The sequence below is a fragment of the Hylobates moloch genome, unplaced genomic scaffold (genome assembly GCF_009828535.3).
Source record: "Hylobates moloch isolate HMO894 unplaced genomic scaffold, HMol_V3 SCAFFOLD_19, whole genome shotgun sequence".
NCBI lineage: Eukaryota > Metazoa > Chordata > Mammalia > Primates > Hylobatidae > Hylobates > Hylobates moloch.
The window spans coordinates 50,714,341-50,736,149 of record NW_026652294.1 but is presented as its reverse complement, the minus strand read 5'-3'; the positions used below and the strand labels follow the sequence as shown (position 1 = coordinate 50,736,149).

The following is a 21,809-nucleotide window of genomic DNA, read 5'->3' as shown; positions in this document are numbered from 1 at the left end:
AACAGAGGACATAAACTTAGCTGATAAAGCAGCGGCAGGGTTTGAGAGGACTGATTCCAATTTTTGAAAGAAGTTACACTCTGGGTAAAATTCTATAAAAATCCATAAACTGGGCTCAAAAAAATAAATGAGACAAAAAGAAAAAGGAAAAACAATGCCATCAAACAGTATCACTTACTACAGAAAAACTTCTGTGAAAATCGATCGATGCAGCAAACTTTATTGTCTTATTTTAAGAAATTGCCACAGACAGGCCGGGCGCGGTGGCTCACGCCTGTAATCCCAGCACTTTGGGAGGCCGAGGCGGGCAGATCACGAGGTCAGGAGATCGAGACCATCCTGGCTAACACGGTGAAACCCTGTCTCTACTAAAAATACAAAAAATTAGCCGGGCGTGGTGGCGGGCGCCTGTAGTCCCAGCTACTCGGGAGGCTGAGGCAGGAGAATGGCGTGAACCCGGGAGGCAGAGCTTGCAGTGAGCCGAGATCAAGCCACTGCACTCCAGCCTGGGAGACAGAGCGAGACTCCGTCTCAAAAAAAAAAAAAAAGAACTTGCCATAGACATCCAAACCTTCAGCAACCACGACCCTGATCAGTTAGCGGCCACCAACATCAAGGCAAGACCCCCCCTACATCAGCAAAAAGATCACAACTCACTGAAGGCTCAGGTGACTATTAGCAATTTTTAGCAAAGTATTTTTAATTAAGGTATGTACATTGTTTGTTCAGCCATAATGCTATTGTACACTTAACAGACTACAGTATAGAATAAACATAACTTTTATATGCACTAAGAAACCAAAACATTCATGTGTTCACTTTATTGCAGTTGTCTAGAACCAAACCCATGTCTCCAAGGTATGCCTGTATGTATACCCTTCAAGTATAATATACTGAACAGTATCTCCCAAATAAATCACTTTTTTTTTTTTCTGAGACAGGGTCTCATTCTGTTGCCCAGACTGGGTGCAGGGCGTCATCACAGCTCACTGCAGCCTCAACTTCCTTGGGCTAAAGTGGTCCTCCAGCCTCAGCCTCCGAAGTAGCTGGGACTACAGACACACACCACTATGCCTTGCTAATTTATTTTATTTTGAGATGGGGGTCTTGCTATGTTGCCTATACTGGTCTGAAACTCCTGGCCTCAAGCAATCCTCCTGTCTTGACCTCCCAAAGTGCAGGGATTACAGGTAGGAGCCACGCCTGGCCTAAGTCATTCTTAATATGGTCTCCTGGTATTCCTTTCTCCTAAAACCCAAATCCTATTTAACTTTCAAGCCTCACCTCCTCCCTAAGGCCTTCACTGAGCTGTCTTCTCTTCTCTACATCTTATTATTGGATGTGGTCAAACTACCTTCACAGTTCTCTGACTGTTTAATGTGGATGTAATTCTACTTTCCAAACAAGATTAAAATCTCCCTGCTAACAGACTGCATTACTGCCTACGCATTCACAAAACAATGAGGAGGGGTTTCGGGAGATCACTGTCCTGGGCTAGGCCTGGTCTTTACTCCAGGATCCCCTGGTTTTCAGCACACCTTTATCAAGTGCATACTATGTGCTAAGCACTATGCTAAATGTCTTACTTACATGGTCTCATTTTAATACTCACAACTCTATTCTGAGAAGAGAAAATTCAGGATGAGAAGATAAGTAACATGTTCAAGTCACATAGCCAACATGTGCCAGAGCTACAATTTGAATTCCAAAGAACGGGTTCTTAACCACTGCATCATATAACTTTTGGCTTCACTCATTGATCATTCAGTCAAAATTACTACACTCCTGTGTACCTTGTGCCATTCTAGTACTGGGAATAAAGAGATAATATATGAGCCTAGCCTTCAAAAAACTCAGCCTTAGCCAGGCATGGTGGCACATATCTGTTGTCCCTGCTACTTGGGAGACTGAGGTGGAAGGATTGCTTGAGCCTAGGGGTTCAAGTCCAGCTTGGGCAACACAGCAAGACCTCATCTAAAAACAATAAATCTTGTGGAGGAGAGAAACACAGAAACAATTATATTAATAGTAGATGTGGTAAATATGATGATTGCTCTGTGCAAAGGGTGGACGCACAGTGCTAGAGTACCCAACCGAGATTGGGCGGAAGGAGCTGTCAGGAAAAAATTTCCTGGAGGTGGACCTAAACTTTATAAATGAGTCCCATTTATAAACTGGGTTAATTAGGTGAAAAGGAGCAGGCTAATTAGGTGAGGAGCAGGAGGTGGAGAAAGGAAACAGGGAGAAGAGTCCAAGCAAAGAGAACAACAAGGGCAAGTACACAAAGAAGAAATAGCACAGTACCCATGAAGATGCCATTCGGTGTTGCTGGAACCTAAAGCATGAGGCAGAGAAGAGGCTGGAGATACAGGCAGGATTCAGATGAGGCAGAGCCCTGGCTGAGAAGCTCAAACTTTAGAACTTTCAATGGATTTTGCAAGCCATTAGACAATGAATGTTTGCTGAATGAATTAGAGAAAAGAATGGATGAATGCATGGACAGATCTTTAAAGATTACGCAGGAATTTGATACAGACTTCTTTCCAAAGACCATCTGGGGGTGGAGAGGAGTAGTGTGGAGAACAGATATGGGGGAACAGGCCTAGAAGCAGGGAAATCAGTTAGAAGGCCATGATATTGCAGGTAAAAGGACAACAGTAGAGATGGAGAAGACTGCACAGATTTGAGAGATGTTTAGGTGGTAAAACTACCAGGACTTAGTGATGAATGTGATAAGAGTTAAGTCCAGGAAAGACACTGAGTTCAGTTTCAGTCTTCTGAATTTGAAGTGTCTGTGGGACTTGCAGGCAGAGCTGTCCAGCAGGATAGTCAGAGGTGAGGGTAAAGCTCAGAGAGGTCTAAGCTGACAACTTCAATTTGGGAGCATATAGGAGGTAGTCAAAACCAAGCCAGCCTATGGGTTCACTCAGGCAATGTGTACAGAATGAAAAGAACCGTTTTCACTCTGAATGCTGGTAATATTATGTATCTGTATCCTAATCTGGATGGTGGTCACATAGGTATAATCATTTTATAAAAATTGGTCAAGCTTCACATCCACATGTATGTTTATTGCAGCACTATTAACAATAGCAAAGAGTTGGAACCAACCCAAATGCCCATCAGTGATAGACTGGATAAAGAAAATGTGGCACATATACACCATGGAATATTATGCAGCCATAAAAAAGAATGAGTTCATGTCCTTTGCAGGGACATGGATGAAGCTGGAAACCATCATTCTTAGCAAATTAACACAGGAACAGAAAACCAAACACCACATGTTCTCACTCATAAGTGGGAGTTGAACAATGAGAACACATGGGCAGAGAGAGGGGAACATCACACACTGGGGCCTGTCAGGGGGTAAGGGGCTAGGGGAGGGATAGCAGTAGGAGAAATACCTAATGTAGATGACCGGTTGATGGGTGCAGCAAACTACTATGGCACTTAGTATACATCTATATAACAAACATGCACGTTCTGCACATGTATCCCAGAACTTAAACTATAAAAAAAAAAATTAGTCAAGCTAAAAAAAAAAAAAGAACAGTTTTTCATTGTTCATATGCCAAAGTCACAAACAACAGAAACACCCAACATTTTAGGGAAGGAAGAAAATGACTACCCATAGCAGAAATGATTGGTAAGAAAGGCACATGGAGAACAGCTAGAATGTAAATTCCTTAAGAGAAAACAATTTATCTGTCTTGTTCATCTCTGTATCCCAATCAATACTTGTTGAATAAATCATCTGAGAGCACTGACATGTAAAGCAAAGAAGAAGGGAGTAAGAGGGATGACCAAGTTCCAAAAGCAGCAAAGAGATCCAGTAACAATTGAAAAATTTCTATCTGGTTTGATAATCAGTCGCTGGTGACCTTGGGGTGAAATTTCAGGGGAATGATGGGTCTGAGAGCTAGATACAGAAGGAAACAAAAGGTGAGGAAATGGAGGCAGAGTTCAGAATACTCACTAAAACAGTTTGGATATAAAGGGAAAGAAAGTTATTGGATGACAGCTAAAGTTAAAATGGATCACCAAGGACTTTTTCTTTCTTCGGCAGGGGGAGGTGTCAGAGATCTGAGAAACCCGGCCTTGTTTATACACGACTGGGAGACAGAAATGACAAATGAAAACAAGGTCTCGTAAGTGACAGCATAAAATATCAGAAGCAAACATAAAGAAACTGCTTTGATGAGAGAGACAATTCATCCTCTGAGACAAAAGGAAAAGGGTATAAATCTTGATGACTTTAAAAGGGAAAGCAGAGGCAGAAATGTGAGGGAAAGCACATCTCATGATCCTAATTTTCTCCATAAAATAAAAGGTAACAAATAGGCCAGGCGCGGTGGCTCACGCCTGTAATCCCAGCACTTTCGGAGGAAGGCGGGCGGATTACGAGGTCAGGAGATCGAGACCATCCTGGCTAACACGGTGAAACCCTGTCTCTACTAAAAAATACAAAAAATTAGCCGGGCGTGGTGGTGGGCGCCTGTAGTCCCAGCTACACGGAAGGCTGAGCCAGGAGAATGGCGTGAACTCGGGAGGCGGAGCTTGCAGTGAGCCGAGATCGTGCCATTGCACTCCAGCCTGGGCGACAGAGCGAGACTCCGTCTCAAAAAAATATAAAAATAAAAATAAAAGGTAACAAAGAGTAGGTGTCTGGGAGCTTAATGGACAGTCGAAGAAAAACAATATAGAACAGTGGCAAAGATCAAGGCCTCTGAAGTTGGATTGCCTGAATTCAAATATTGGTTCTACCACCTACTCGCTGTGTGACTTGAGGCAAGTTATTTAACCTCTCCAAGCCTACATTCCCTCAAGTGTCAAGCGGTATTAACAACTGCTCTACACCATGGGGTTGTCACAACAGCTAAAGGGCAGAGTATGTAAAGCTCAGTGTCTGATAAAAAGCATTCAACACTAGTATCACTCTTGTTAATAGTGAAGGTAGGGCAAGCAGGAGCTGTGGACATATAAAAAGATCATTTGAGGCCGGGCGCGGTGGCTCACGCTTGTAATCCCAGCACTTTGGGAGGCCGAGGCGGGCGGATCACGAGGTCAGGAGATCGAGACCACGGTGAAACCCCGTCTCTACTAAAAATACAAAAAATTAGCCGGGCGTGGTGGCGGGCGCCTGTAGTCCCAGCTACTTGGAGAGGCTGAGGCAGGAGAATGGCGTGAACCCGGGAGGCGGAGCTTGCAGTGAGCCGAGATCGCGCCACTGCACTCCAGCCTGGGCGACAGAGCAAGACTCCGTCTCAAAAAAAAAAAAAAAAAAAAAAAAAATCATTTGAAAGCAATAACTGTGGCTGGGCACGGTGGCTCACGCCTGTAATCCCAACACTTTGGGAGGCCAAGGGGGGCGAATCACCTGAGGTCAGGAGTTTGAGACCAGCCTGGCCAACATGGTGAAACCCCGTCTCTACTAAAAATACAAAAAATTAGCCAGGGGTCGTGGCACACGCCTGTAATCCCAGCTACTTGGGAGGCTGAGGCAGGAGAATCTTGAACCCGGGAGACGGAGGTTGCAGTGAGCCGAGATCACGCCGTTGCACTCCAGCCTGGTAACAGGGTGAGACTCTGTCTCAAAAAAAAGAAAAAGAAAAAAAGAAAGTAATAATCGTGTAACTAAGAAGAACGAGCACAAATCTGTATTGTCTCGCATATGAACAATCTCAAAAAGTTCCAAACCTAGACCACAGCAATTCCAAACAGAAATTTCATCCCTGCTTTGTTGAGCCACTATCACTGGTATGTATGGGGAAAGGCTTGTTTTTTGTTTGTTTTTTGTTTTTTTTTTGAGATGGAGTTTCACTCTTGGCATGCCCAGGCTGGAGTGCAATGGCGAGATCTCGGCTCACCACAAACTCCGCCTCCCGGGTTCAAGAGCGTCTCCTGCCTCACCCTCCCGAGTAGCTGGGATTACAGGCATGCGCCACCACACCTGGCTAATTGTGTATTTTTAGTAGAGACGGGATTTCTCCATGTCGGTCAGGCTGGTTTCGAACTCCCGACCTCAGGTGATCCGCCCGCCTCGGCCTCCCAAAATGCTGGGATTACAGGTATAAGCCACCCCGCCTGGCCAAGGACTGCTTCTTCTGGCATTCCTATAAGGCCTGTTGAGGATGCTGCTAAGGTCCCTCAAGTGCCTTTCACGAAGCATTTCTGGCGGAAACACTGTCCTTCCCGACAAGCTGGGCCGCCTCCTTGGTTGGACAGGGCCCACTCTCTAATATTTTTTCTGCTTGTGTTGCGACCAATGTACATACAGGTGTCGGGAGCACACGTGAACAAATGCAAAGTGGGTCGAAGACCAACGGGAGCGCCAGCTGAAACAGCCCAAGGGAGTAGGAGGGGAGGACAGAGAAAGCAGCCGTGAGAGCAGCGAATGAAAGCAGCGTCATTCAAGGCACATCACTCCAGGGTAGGAGCAGCCTCGGCCGAACGCTCACCCGCGGCATTGAGCCCAGCCAGCAGAGGAGACAGGCTGACGACCGCCTTACCTCCAGATATCGGAGACGGACAAATTCACGCCACTCATCTGTGCCTCACCGCTTCCGGCGCTGCGGGATGACGTCAGAGGCCGGCTGGAGCGCGGCCAGTAACGTCACCAGCACCTCTCTAACGGATTGGCTGAAAGAATCTTGCCCAATTCCCAGATCAAAAAGCGTCCGCCCCAATTGGGTTTTCCCTGGGCTGTGGTCCAAGCGAGGATCCTGGCAGTTATGCCTGTGGGGACCAGCTCTCTCAGCATCTCTCTACCTGAGGGCCACTCGCCTGTCACTGCCTCACAGTCTCTGAATGGGGTGACATTTCAGTCCCAATCCCTCTGTGGACGTTTCTAGGTGGCTGTGCAGCTTCTCGATACTCCATAAGGAGACGTTCACAACCTTTAAGGCCATCTCTCCTGCTGCAGACAACCTGCTGTAGCACTGCCACTTGCTTTTTAAACTACAGTCCGCTTTCTCCCTTGTGCAGGGAGGAAAGAATGGAGGGGTAAGAGGCGGGGAAACCTGTTAAAATTTTTGTAGTGCTGTCTACACTAAATGAACTGAGGGGCAATCCGGGAGAAAAAAAAGCAGGATGCAGGGATAAGATGCGTGTACTGATATTTTACAGCAATTCCAGAACGTTCCCTAAGAATCATATTGCAATTATTCAAAGGCATTTTGGCAGAAGGAACGATCCCTATCTCGGGGGTAAAAGTATAGTTTATAATTTTTCTCAAGTACAACACACTGGCAAAGATTCTTTGGTTGAATTAGGTTTCTGAATTTTCCGCTAGGCCCATCTGTGCACTTCCCTGTAAAATCCAGTTTTAGCACAGACCCTGGCTAAGTCAGTTTAGCAAGAACCACCACCACCACCCCGCCTTATGTGGTTATTCTCAATATCTGATCAGGTTCCTTATTCTCCACTATCCCCCAGATGATGTCTGATTACCTTGGCCTGTCTCCAGCAAGAATCCTGTTAGGTCTATTTAGCCAGAAACTCCTTTACCCCTGATGTTTCCTCTTAGTAATTTTCCATCCACTGACCCCTACACAGCTCCTTGGCCATAAATGCCCACTTGCCCATGCTGCTGTTCGGAGTTGAGCCGAATCTCTCTTCCACTGCAAAACTCTGTTGCAGTGAGCTCTATAGACCTATCATGAAGTTCCTGAATAAAGTCTTCCTTACCATGCTTCAGCAAGTATCATTGAATAATTTTTTCTTTAACAAAATTGAGACTTAAGGAGTCACCTTCATCAAGGTGGAGTATTGTTTCCTTCCATGGAAAAGCAGAGACTTAACGGTATGATGGAGCTATCAGAGCCTTCAAGACAGAAGGTGAGAGGATCTTCCAAGAAACACAGAGGACAGGCTTGCTTTTGTTAGCAGAGAAGATGCAGGTTTATATTAGGGTCATATGAGGAAGTCAGAAAACACAAGCAGCATCTCAGCAGCCACACAGGCCTTACAGCTGAGGAATGTTGTTCACAACTGCTCAAGATAAAAAGAGGCAACTCTGGTGACCTGACCAGTTTTGTTGTTCCCTCAGAATTAAGCATCCCTCTCGGTTAAGGGTGCTTCTTTGACCTGCCTTTGTGTGTCTAGCATCCAAAAGTTGGATTGGATCTTCTAATTACATCATTCACTATATAATGTGCAAAATTGGGCAGAGTTTCCATGTCCTGCTTGTTAGGCCTAGTCCATTGTCTATAGTGTATTAGTGGCCAGAAAAGCAAGATCACATGGCACAATGCATAGCTAAAGGTATGGCAGGCAGTTAAGACTTTCAGGAACTTCATATTGCCATGCTAATCACCAGAACTTTTTCATCTTGAAAAACTGAAACTCGGCCAGGCACGGTGGCTCACACCTGTAATCCCAGCACTTTGGGAGGCCGAGGCAGGTGGATTACCTGAGGTCAGGAGTTCGAGAACAGCCTGGCGTGGTGGAACTCGCCTGTAGTCCCAGCTACTTTGGAGGCTGAAGCAGGAGAATTGCTTGAACCCGGGAGGTAGAGGTTGCAGTGAGCCAAGATCACTCCACTGCACTCCAGCCTGGGCAATAGAGCAAGACTCTGTCTCAAAAAAAAAAAAAAAAAAAAAAACTCTATCAATTAAATAGCTCCCATTTTCCCTCCCCCAACACCTGGCAACCACCATTCTACTTACAGTTTTCATGAGTCTGACCACTCTAGGTACCTCATATAAGTAAAATCAGGCAGTATTTGCCCTTTTGTGACTGGCTTATTTCACTTAATATAATGTCCTCAAGTTTCATCCACATTGTATCCTGTATAAAAAGTTCCTTTTTAAAGCTGAGTAACACTCCATTGCACGTACACACCATACTTTATCCATTCATCCATCCGTGGATATTCCACCATTTGGCTATTGTGAATAATGCTACTATGAACATGAGTGTATAAATATCTCTTCGAGATCCTCTTTTCGCAATTTGCAATTGCAAAAACATGGAACCAACCTAAATGCCCAAGAACTGATGAGTGCATAAAGAAAATGTGGTACATATACACCGTGGAATACTACTCAGCCATAAAGAATAATGAAATAATGTCTTTTGCAGCAACTTGAATGGAACTGGAGGCCATTTTTCTAAGTGAAGTAACTCAGGAATGGAAAACCAAATACCACATGTTCTCACTTATAATTGGCAGCTAAGCTTTGGGTATGTAAAGATGTAAAGGCATACAGAGTGGTATAATGGACATTGGAGATTCAGAAGCGGAGAGAGTGGGAGGAAGATGAGAGATTTTTAAAAACTACATATTGCGTGTAACTACTACTTGGGTGATAGGTACACTAGAATTTCAGACTTCACCATTATACAATTCATCCATGAAACCAAAAACCATTTGTACCCCTAAAGCCATTGAAATTTGTTTTTAATGTGAAACAATTTTTAAAAATTCTTCTTTCAATTATTTTGAATATATACACAGAAGTGAAATTGCTGGATTACATGGTAATTCCATTTTTAATATTTTGAGGAACTGTCACACTGTTTTCCATAGCAGCTGGATGATTTTACATTTCTACCAATAGTGTACAAGAGTTCCAACTTCTCCACATTCTTGCTAACACTTCTTTTTTTTTTTTTTTTTTTTTTCAGATGGAGTCTCGCTCTGTTACCCAGGCTGGAGTACAGTGGCACAATCTCGGCTCCCTGCAACCTCGGCTCCCTGCAACCTCCACCTCGTGGGTTAAGGCGATTCTCCTGCCTCAGCCTCCCGAGTAGCTGGGACTACAGGTGCCTGCCACTACACCTGGCTAATTTTTGTATTTTTTTTTTTTTAAGAAGAGGTGGAGTTTCACCATATTGGCCAAGCTGGTCTCGAACTCCTGACCTTATGATCTGCCCACCTCGGCCTCCCAAGTGCTGGGATTACAGGCGTGAGCCACCGCGCCCAGCCGCTTGTTACTTTTTTTTATAGCAGTCATCCTAATGGGTGTGAGATGGTATCTCATTGTGGTTTTGCTTTGTATTTCCCTAATGATTAGTGATGTTGATTTGCTTTGTATTTCCCTAATGATTAGTGATGTTGATCTTTTCATAAGCTTCTTGTCTATTTGTATGTATTTGGAGAAATGTCTATTCAAGTACTTCGTCCATTTTTTAATGGGGTAATTTGGTTTTTTGTTTTGTTGTAGGAGTTCTTTATATATTCTGGATATTGACCTCTGATCAAATATAAGATTCCCATTTCATAGGGTGCTTTTCACTCTGCTTGCTGGCTGTATCCCTGGATGAACAAAACTTAATTTTGAAGTACTTCAATTTACCTATTTTTACTTTTGCCGCCTGCCTTTTGGTGTTATATCCAAGAAAACATTGCCAAATCTGTCATGAAGCTTTTCCCTTATGTTTTCTTCTAAGAGTTTTATAGTTTTAGGTCTTATGTTTAGGTCTTTGATCCATTTTTGAGGCGTGGTTTTGTTTTTTTGTTTTGTTTTTGTTTTTGTGAGACAGAGTCTCGCTCTGTCGCCCAGGCTGGAGTGCAGTGATGCAATCACAGCTTACTGCAGCTTGACCACCCAGACTCAAACAATCCTCCCACTTCAGCCTCCCAAGTAGCTGGGACTACAGGCATGTCCCACCAAGCCTAGCTAATTTTTTTTTAAAGAGACAGAGGTCTTGCTATGTTGCCCAGGCTGATCTTGAACTCCTGGGCTCAAGCAATCCTCCTGCCTCAGCCTCCCAAAGTGCTGGCATTACAGGTGTGAGACACTGTGCCTGGCCTTGAGTTCATTTTCTGTACTACGTAAGGTAAGGCTCCAACTTCAATTTTTTGCATGTGGATACCCAGATTTTAGCAACACCATTTGTTGAAAAGACTGCCCTTTCCTCACTGAATGGTATTGACATACTTATTGAATATCATTTAATCATTTATGCCAGGATTTATTTCTGGGATTTCTATTGTATTCCATCAGTCTGTATGTCTGTCTTTACACTAGTACCACACTGTTTTGATTACTATAGCTTTGTAATACTTTTTGAAATCAGGAAGTATAAGAACTTTATTCTTTTTTTTTTTTTTTTCCAAGATTGTTTTTGACTACTCTGCTCAGGGTTTTGTTGTCTGTGTGTTTCTTTTAATTCCAACGGTTAGAAATGAGATCTCACATGAAAACCCGGATTCTGGCTGGGCTCAGTGGCTCATGTCTGTAATCCCAGCATTTGGGAAGATGAGTCAGGAGGATTGCTTGAGGCCAGGAATTCAAGATGAGCCCAGCCAACATAGCAAGACCCTCTCTCTATAAAAAAAAGTTAATAAAAAGAAATTTTTTTAAAAATCAGGATTCCCAGGCCGGGCGCGGTGGCTCACGCTTGTAATCCCAGCACTTTGGGAGGCCGAGGCGGGTGGATCACGACGTCAGGAGATCGAGACCACGGTGAAACCCCGTCTCTACTAAAAACACAAAAAATTAGCCGGGCATGGTGATGGGTGCCTGTAGTCCCAGCTACTCGGAGAGGCTGAGGCAGGAGAATGGCGTGAACCTGGGAGGCAGAGCTTGCAGTGAGCCGAGATTGCGCCACTGCACTCCAGCCTGGGCGACAGAGCGAGACTCCGTCTCAAAAAAAAAAAAAAAAATCAGGATTCCTGATCTCTTGGGGGAAAAATCAATAAATCTAGCCAAGTCCAACAACAAATAGCCAGAATTGTGAATAGCTGCCATGTGCTCTCCAGTTTGCCACTGTTTCCACCCACTCACTTATATAACCTGTCTGGCCCCCTGAAAGCCCTTCTTTCTTTAAGATTTTGAGACTCCTGCTCTAAGGGAAAAGCAGTTGGAGGGCAGAGTACCTACCTGATCTAAGGGAAAAGCAAGTGAAGCCAGAGGCTGTGGTTGCCTGGTCCAGAGACTTGCTCAGAAGGAAAAATATGAAATTCTGAGAGAGAGTATAGCTGGGACACCTCATTTTGTTTTGGCATTTGGGGAAAGTTGTATTAGTCAGAGTTCTCCAGAGAAACAGTAGGGAGGGAGAGGGTTGTGAGGGCGTCAAGAAAGACCTATGTGGCCGGGCGCGGTGGCTCACACCTGTAATCCCAGCACTTTGGGAGGCCGAGGCGGGCGAATCACGAAGTCAGGAGATCGAGACCATCCTGGCTAACACGGTGAAACCCGGTCTCTACTAAAAATACAAAAAATTAGCCAGGCGAGGTGGCGGGCGCCTGTAGTCCCAGCTACTCGGGAGGCTGAGGCAGGAGAATGGTGTGAACCCAGGATGCAGAGCTTGCAGTGAGCCTAGATCACGCCACTGCACTCTAGCCTGGGCGACAGAGCAAGACTGTCGAAAGAAAGAGAGAAAGAGAGAGAGAGAGAAAGAAAGAGAGAAAGAAAGAGAGAAAGAAAAGAAAAGAAAAAAAAGAAAAGAAAAAGAAAGGCCTATCTGAGGAAAGGACAATTAAACTGAGTCCAGAAAGACAGAAAGGAAACAAACACATGAAGACTTGATGGAAAAATATTCTAGGTCTGTGATCCAAACTGAGGAAAGAGCATGTACAAAGGCCCAATAGCAGGGCTTTTAGATTTTTTTTTAGGGTTGCTAGAAGTCCAGTGGAGGTGAAAATCCAATGGAGTTAGTGAAAGGAAGATAAGGAGGCCCGAGCAAGGACAATAGTAAACCATTTAAGAACTGTATGTGGATTCACCATTCAATGAAAAACCCCTGAAGAGTTAGTTAGGAAGTGACATATTTGATGTTCATTTTATGAAGGTCATTGTGGCTGCTGTGAGCAAGAATGGACTAGTGGGGATGGCAAAAGCAGAAAAGTGGAAAGCAGTTAGCAGTTTACTGATGCAGTGCAAAGGACGTTGGCAGCCTGAACGAAGGGACAGAAGTTCACTGACTCAAGAGATATTTGGGGGCAGCATCAACTGGACAAGACAAAACATACTCTTTTCTATAGGCAGTCCTAGGTCTGATGCCAAATCATAAAAGTTATTTAGTGGTGATAGAATGAAAATCTAGCGAAACATAAATTTAGTTGCGTGTTTCATATATCCAAAAACTTCTTACTGCAAGAACTGCGACATTGCTTTCTCTGACCATATACAGGTCTAAAGTGAGGGAATTTATGCTACTGAGCATAATGAAAATGATATTTTAAAAAAAAAGTAGGTAAACATGTTTTCTCACCCCTAGGGTGAAACAACTTTGACGTGTGTACTACACTGTCTCCCCAACGCTCCCCACCAAGACTGATCCCAGGCTGCCCAGAGGGGTACCCTGCCTATCAACCCATCCTCTGCTGGTTTCCTTCCCATCCTTGTCTCACTTCTTCACTTCCCTACTGGTAATTCTTGGGATCATCTCCAAAATACTAGCATTCCAAATCCTTGTGACAGTGTCTGCTCTGGGTGAATCCAACCTAATGCACTCCTCCTATTTTCTAATGATATCATTTTATTTACTTTTTAGGTAAGTTAACCTCCTACTGCTTCCCAATTTCATTATGTCATGGCAAAAAGATAAAATTCTAATATTTGCAGAACACATGGGGGTAAATCTGAGGGGAGGCCTATGAAGAGCTTGGTGAAAAAAAATTCCTTATTTTTTCTTTATAATTGTATATAATAATATAAATAAAAAACAAAGTATTGGGGAAAATAACGTTGATTTTGGCTACATATCCAAGTAAAATATTTTCAGATTTTTTGATGAGGAAATTGAGCATATTTCTGTAAATACAACCTTTATGACATTAATGTTTCATGATAAAATAGCTATACGATTTCTAAGATTTTTTTTTTTTAATTAGAGACAGGGTCTCGCTGTATTACCCAGGCTGGTCTCAAACTCTTGGCCTCAAGCAGTCCTCCAGCCTCGGCCTTCCAAAGTGCTGGAATTACAGGTGTGAACCACCACACACAGCTTCTGATTAAGATTTTTTTTTTTTTTTGAGATGGAGTCTCACTCTGTCACCCAGGCTGGAGTGCAGTGGCACGATCTTGGCTCACTGCAACCTCCACCTCCCTGGTTCAAGCAATTCTCCTGCCTCAGCCTCCCCAGTAGCTGGGATTACAGGCAAGTGCCACCATGCCCAGCTAATTTTTGTATTTTTAGTAGAGACAGGGTTTTGCCATGCTGGCAAGGCTGGTATCGAACTCCTGACCTCAGGTGACCCACCAGCCTCTACCTCCCAAAGTGCTGGGATTACAGATGTGAGCCACCTCGTAGGCCTGATTAAGATTTTTTAATTATACAGCCAGGCACGGTGGCTCACACTTGTAATCCCAGCACTTTGGGAGGCCGAGGCGGGCGGATCACAAGGTCAGGAGATCGAGACCACGGTGAAACCCCGTCTCTACTAAAAATACAAAAAAATTAGCCGGGCGTGGTGGCGGGCGCCTGTAGTCCCAGCTACTCGGAGAGGCTGAGGCAGGAGAATGGCGTGAACCCGGGAGGCGGAGCTTGCAGTGAGCCGAGATTGCGCCACTGCACTCCAGCCTGGGCGACAGAGCGAGACTCCGTCTCAAAAAAAAAAAAAAAAAAAGATTTTTAAATTATAATCTTTTCAAATTCTTGGTAATCATACCTGTAATTGGGACACCAGTTGAGCAGTTCTGTTCTATACATTACAGTGTAAACATGATGATGTATCCATAAACTACACCCTGTAAATTCACTTTAAAATCTTCCAACTATAATTTACCCTCTATTATTTTCAACTCCTGCTTCTAGGACTGGTTAACTTCTCCCACTATGTGCTGATTTCTTGAATCTAATTAACTCTTAACTCTTTCAAGGATCTAATTTTTAAGAGTTTAGGAGATGATTACTGTAATTCCAAGCACTGACATTCATATGATTGGTGGTTTGTGTGAAAATTTTATTTCAATTCAGCAATGCTGATCTGTGTAAATCACAAATTTTATAGCGGTCTATCCTGAAATTTCTTATAAACATTAAGAAGAAAGGCACAGGAATGCCTTCTAACTTACTTAACCTGCCTTGCCTTCCACCACCTCTTTAGTCCCAGCCTTGTACCAGCAACATTGAACTTCCTACCCTTTCCCCCACCCCAATACATCAGTATATTGAGTTCCTTGATGTTTGTGCTATTCTTTCTGGAATGTTATTCTTTCTTTTCTCCCTAATTCACTTGTCCCCTCCAATCCAATCACACTGCAACTAGAGAAAACATTTCACATGCCTGTAATCCTAGCATGTTAGGAGGCCAAGGCAGGAAGACTGCTTGAGACCAGAAGTTTGAGACCAGGCTGGGTAACAAAGTGAGACCCTGTCTCTATAAAAAAATAAATAACTTAGCCAGGCACGGTGGTATGTGCCCGTGATCCCAGCTACTTGAGAGACTGAGGAAAGAGGACTGCTTGAGCCCAGAAGTCCAAGGCTGCAGTAAGCCATGATTATGCCACTGCACTCCAGCCCTCCAGCCCAGGTAACAGGGCGATACCCTGTCTCTAAAAAAAAATAATAATAAAGAAAAGAAAAGGGAAAAAAAATTTAAAACACAAACAAACCTGATCATGTCACTCCCCTGCTTAAATCTTTTAGCAATGCTCATCAAATTAAGAATAAACTCCCTTGTTTGGTCAGTTTTACAGAAGTTCTTGTCCATCTCTCTAATCTCATCTACCACTCTCTCCTTGCCTATTTGCCCAAACACAGGGCCTTTCCTTCAATTTCTTGAATGCATTCAGTCAAGAGTCCTGGGTTGAAACTTAGAAAACTTCTCTGGCTACTTTAAAGACTGATGGGGCTGCCTTCTGCACCATCTCCAAACCATAAGAACCTTACGGTATCCGGGCCCTCAATCTCACAATCGCAGACAGACAATAGTACTTCCCAGAACAGGAGGGCCTGGGCTCTTGGCACTGTCAGACCAGCTCCTCTTACTAGTCAAGTGGGAGAGACATGGCTATAGGAGCCCACACGGATACCCACATCCCACAGTCTCAGGGTCTTGGCCTCCAGTCAGATGAAACCAAAGCAACTCTAGCTCTCCATTGGCTGGTACATTCACTCATTCATTCAACTCTGAGCAACTTCTACATGTCAGGAATCACTCTAGGAGCTGGGGCTACCACAGTGAACAAAACAAAGTTCCTGCATTCGCCGGGTGTGGTGGCTCACGCCTGTAATCCCAGCACTTTGGGAGGCTGAGGCGGGTGGATCACCTGAGGTCAGAAGTTCCAGACCAGCCTGGTCAACACGGTGAAACCCCGTCTCTACTAAATATACAAAAATTAGCTGGTCGTGGTGACAGGCGCCTGTAATCCCAGCTACTCAGGAGGCTGAGGCAGGAGAATTGCTTGAACCCGGGAGGCAGAGGTTGCAGTGAGCCAAGATCATGCCATTGCACTCCAGCCTGGGCAACAAGAGTGAAACTTCGTTCCAAAAAAAAAAAAAAAAAAGTTCCTGCTTTCAAGGATCTTACAGTCTAAATGGGTGAGGCAGACCATAAGAAAAGAAAGATACAGGTCATGTGAGGATAAATGCTATAAAGAAGAAACAAGTGGGATATAGAAAGTGGTGAGGATGGCCGGGCGCGGTGAGTAACGCCTGTAATCCCAGCATGTTGGGAAACCAAGGCAGGTGGATTGCCTGAGCTCAGGAGTTTGAGACCAGCCTGGCCAACATAGTGAAACCCTGTCTTTACCAAAAAGTACAAAAATTAACAGAGCGTGGTGGTGCATGCCTATAATCCCAGTTACTTGGGAAGGTGAGGCATGAAAATTGCTTGAACCTGAGAGGCAGAGGTTGTAGTGAGCTGAGATCGTGCCACTGCACTACAGCCTGGGTAACAGAAATTGTGTCTCAAAAAAAAGAAAAAAAAAAGTGGTGAGGATGTCTTGGTAGTGTGGGAGGCCTCTCTTGAGCACAGACCTGAAAGAAGAAGAAAGTCATGTGGATATCTGGGTGAAATGAGAAACCATTAAAGGATTTTAATCAGTGGAGCGCCATATATATATATATATATTTTTTTTTTTTTTTTTTTTTGAGATGGAGTCTCGCTCTGTCACCCAGGCTAGAGTGCAGTCGCACGATCTCGGCTCACTGCAACCTCCGCCTCCCAGGTTCAAGGAATTCTTCTGCCTCAGCCTCCCGAGTAGCTGGGACTGCAGGCGCCTGCCACCACGCCCGGCTAATTTTTTATTTTTAGTAGAGACGGGGGTTTCACCATCTTGGCCAGGCTGGTCTCGAACTCCTGACCTTGTGATCCGCCTGCCTCGGCCTCCCAAAGTGCTGGGATTACAGGCGTGAGCCACCGCGCCCAGCCAAAGCGCCATATTTTTTAAGGTTACTCTAATTATTTTATGGCACCAGAATCTTAAAGAGAGGGAATGGTTTCCAATTCTGCGTTTCTTTAAATGCATCCATTCATCAAACACTTAGAGTGCCTTCTCTGTGTCAGGCAGTGGGGTCCATGTTGAGTCAACAAGCCAGACACAGCCCTTCCCCTTAAGGAGCTTTCAGTCTAGTGAGGACAGCTGCAGCACACGCTCACCTTTCACAGCCTCAGTGCTGAGCCGTTCCACTCTCCTGAACCTGCAGTCTCCTTACTGCTAGTCTTTCCAATATTGCATTGCTGCTCTTTCTCCCACTTGTCTTTCTTACTGCACTTCAAACTGGACATCCAGTGGCATTTTCCTGAGCATGGTTTGATTCCTCTTGACAACAAATTTGTCTACACATTTACACCATTCAGACAACCCCGAGACACTCCTACTTTGTCATTCTTTTCACAAGCAAAGCTCCAGTTCTCTACGTGAAAATAATATGGCCGGGCGCGGTGGTTCACGCTTGTAATCCCAGCACTTTGGGAGGCCGAGGCGGGCGGATCACAAGGTCAGGGGATCGAGACCACGGTGAAACCCCGTCTCTACTAAAAATACAAAAAAAAAAATTAGCCGGGTGTGGTGGTGGGCACCTGTAGTCCCAGCTACTCGGAGAGGCTGAGGCAGGAGAATGGCATGAACCCGGGAGGCGGAGCTTGCAGTGAGCCGAGATGGCGCCACTGCACTCCAGCCTGGGCGACAGAGCGAGACTCTGTCTCAAAAAAAAAAAGAGAAAATAATACGATTTCAGTAACTGTCTTCACCATACTTTTAACCACAGCAAACTTCTGCTTTCATAGAATAATATTGCTCCTAAATTATGATGCCTATAACAAAAATTTTAACCACTCTCCAAAGGGCTTTGATTCACAAGAGACTTTACTTTTCACCTGTGTGACTTCTTGGATATTTGAGAGAGAGGACATAGCATACGTGATTAAAGAAAAAAAAAGAACACAAAATTTTTTAGAAAACGTATACTTAGCCTTTCTCTCTATGGTAGCCAATTATTTTAGTAGACCTAATTGATTCTCACCTTTCAGAATTGCTACCTTTGCGTAGTCCCCTTCCACATTGACTGGACTTGGCTGAGTGACTGGCTTTTGCCAATGGGACATTAACAAGTACAATGCAAGCAGAGCCTTAATAAATGCTTACACATTGTGGCCTATCCTCTTGGGGTGCTCCTGTTCAAAGGATCCAGCTACCATGCTGTAAGAAGCCCAACTTAGCCACATGAAGGAGAGGTCCCAGCGGAGCTCCCAGCCAGTAACAGCCAGCATATGAGTGACCCAGCTTGGAAGTGGGTCCTCCAGCCCTGGGGAAGCCACCCTAGCAGCTGCTACACAGAACAGAGATGCACCATCCCTGCTAAGCCCTGCCCCAACTGCGGAATTCTGAGCAAATAAATGATTGTTACCTTAAGTCACCAATTTTGAGGGCAGCTTGCTAAATAGCATTAGGTAACCAGAACACTCGCTTTTAAAAAAAGGGTGGGGGCACTATTCCTACCACGTTCTGGAAGTCATAAGATTGTCTGAAATCTGGGTCAAGGCTCAACTTCCTAATAGAAGAGTTGCCTTATATACTTGTGTAATTGTTAGTTTAATGTCTGTGCCCCACTCATCCGTAAGCTCCATGAGAAAAGGGATTGTGTCTCTCACAGTCAACATTGTTTTTACTGACCTAGAAAAGACCCTGACATATAGTAGGTACTCAATCAATATTTTAGTAAATCAACGTAATGTTGATTTACTAGCTCTACTATTTCCTCTGTTTGAATAGGATAATTTCTATGACCATTATTATTATTATTAGCAAATATTTACATGTTTATTTACATGTAGATACTCTTCTGCACACCTTGTACGTGTTAACTCATTTACTCTTCACAATAACTCTATGATCTAGATACAATTATTATCCACTTTTACAGACAAGGAAATTGAGACACAGAAAAAATAAGTAACTTGTTTGTGGTGGGGCCAGGATTGTTTCCAGAATTTGTATTGTTAGCCACTACAATGCCTTTCCCAGTTTCCTGTCCTAGATCTGACAGTGCCATTGCTGTTGAAAAAAGAAAAAGGTAAAGTTACACAGCAGAAGATGAACAGTTATCTTCATCACAACTTCTTCACGATGAAGACATCATCATGACTAGGCAGGTAGGAAGCTGCTCATGGAGGGCTGGGCGTGGTGGCTCACGCCTGTAATCCCAGCACTTTGGGAGGCCGAGGCAGGCAGATTATGAGGTCAGGAGATCGAGACCATCCTGGCTAAAATGGTGAAACCCCGTCTCAACTAGAAATACGAAAAAATTAGCCGGGCGTAGTGGCAGGTGCCTGTAGTCACAGCTACTCGAGAGGCTGAGACAGGAGAATGGCATGAACCTGGCAGGCGGAGCTTGCATGAGCTGGGATTGTGCCACTGCACTCCAGCCTGGGCGACAGTGCAAGACTCTATCTCAAAAAAAAAAGAAAAAAAAAAGCTGCTTATGGGACCAAGCTCCTGCTTTAAAATGACTTTTCAATTTCAATGATAACAGGGAGATGAAAGTCAGAAATGACAGGTGGGGGCAACCACCAGGAAGAAAGACTTTTACATCAGGCCTCACTCCTAGGGCTCTAACTCTGGCAGCTAAAAATAACTGAACTCCAACCTATGCACTCAACCCAACTCCAATCTCCCAACAGGAGTGTAAAGAGCCCCTAATCAGTAGGTGCTAATTCAGTGCAGAGTCCCTTTTAATGCTGATACTACTGTGGCCTGTGTCTAGGTCTTCCCAGTGCTCAGCACAGAAGCTGATGGCAAAGGCCTACTCTGGCACCATTACCAGCCCTGCCTCTGCTCTGAGGGACAACCTGGATGTAGGAGTCTAAGCCAATAGCACTCATAAGGTTACCTGAGGACTGACCTCTCAGTGTGGTAAGTACAGGACTTTCTTGACGAACCACCACTACCACCACCACCAAGTGTGTATGAACAAACACCCCTGGCCTCACTCCCATATTTGGAGAAGATGTGGGAAATTTAACACAAAAATATCTAAAGGGCAGTTTATTAGAAATCATGGTAGGTGGTAGAAAATGGCAGTTTAACCCAACAGTAGAATAAATATTCCATAGCTGTACCACTTAACAGCTTAACAAAAGGATGCCTAGCTGGGGAGCAGGACATCCTTAACAAAGGGATGCACAGCTGGGGAGCAGGACATCAGGTCTTGGTAATCAGGGGAGCCGCCCTAGAGGGAGACCTTAAACTGGGTCTTGTCCATTAGACATTCACTCAACAAACACTTCTTGACACTTGCTATATGCCAATTACTATACTCGGTGCTGGAGATAAAACATTGCTAAGCCATGATCACCAAGACAGTCCTCCACCCTAGAAGCATTGCTGTAGCTCAGCAAATTGCTCTTTGTTGTGCTGCCATCAGAGGCATCCCTCTGCACTGGTCACCTGGTCAGGGATACTGTCAAGGACACTGCTCCTCACATAACACAATGTGCTCTTTATAAGCATCCCTGGGAGACATTCCAATCTGATCTCCATTCCAGGAATAGTTTTACTTCTCTAGAGTACTGGATTGATATTTTATCTTCAGATACCATGAATTGTGGGACCAATGAGGTGGTCAGTTTAGAGACAAATTCATGGCCCAGCTGTAGCAAATGTGAAGGTCATTCTTGTATGCATTTTAGCTTTGTCTCTGGTTCCATTTTGTTACTACCCGTGTTTTTATTTTTTTCATTCTCCACACTTTTAATGTATGGTATCTTGGGGCATATTGTCTCTGTTTGTTTGTTGTATCCTTGGAAGTGGCTGTGAACCCTTCTGGAAGAAAGCATTGCCTTCAATGTTTATAATACATTATACACATCTGCATAAATGCTATGATGGTGTACACTGGGTGATGTGGGAGCACAAATAATAACACCTTATAAATTATCACAGGCATTACAGAAGATATTGCATAAGGGTCATTGCTTGAGCTGTATTTTCTTTTCTTTTCTTTTTTTGAGACGGAGCCTTACTCTATTACCCAGGCTAGAGTGCAATGATCTCAGCTCACTGAACCTCCACCTCCCGGGTTCAAGTGATTCTCCTGCCTCAGCCTCCCGAGTAGCCGGGATTACAGCCACACACCATCATGCCCGGCTAATTTTTGTATTTTTAGTAGAGACAGGGTTTCACTATGTTGGCCAGGCTGGTCTTGAACTCCTGACCTTGTGATCTGCCTGCCTCAGCCTCCCAAAGTGCTGGGATTACAGGTGTGAGCCACCACGCCTGGCCTGTATTTTCTTTTGTTCTGTGTTTTGTTGAGAATGTCACAATACACCAATCTTAAAACAAGGTTGCTGCCACATGCATGCAAGAAAACTTTTTTTTTAATCTTACAGAGTAGATCTTGGTGTCATATCATGGGCTTATAGGACACACTGAAGTTGTTTATAACTAATCAAAGCTATTTCCATGATAGTTTCA

General features: G+C 44.3%; 1 protein-coding gene across 5 annotated transcripts in view; it reads right to left on the bottom strand.

Moving 5' to 3' along the window:
* Positions 1–6,593, bottom strand: part of APTX (aprataxin) — a 31,066-nt gene extending 24,473 nt beyond the window's left edge. For 2 of the 5 annotated variants that reach the window (XM_058431429.1, XM_032138155.2), the window contains exon 1: positions 6,510–6,571. In XM_058431429.1, the coding sequence (XP_058287412.1) occupies positions 6,510–6,547 (38 nt within the window). In that variant the 5' untranslated portion in view covers positions 6,548–6,571. Of the gene's footprint in view, positions 1–1,612; positions 1,628–6,509 lie in introns of those variants that run through there. The other 3 variants (XM_058431427.1, XM_032138158.2, XM_058431428.1) reach the window with 3 other exon arrangements.
* Positions 6,594–21,809: the final 15,216 nt, after the last annotated feature.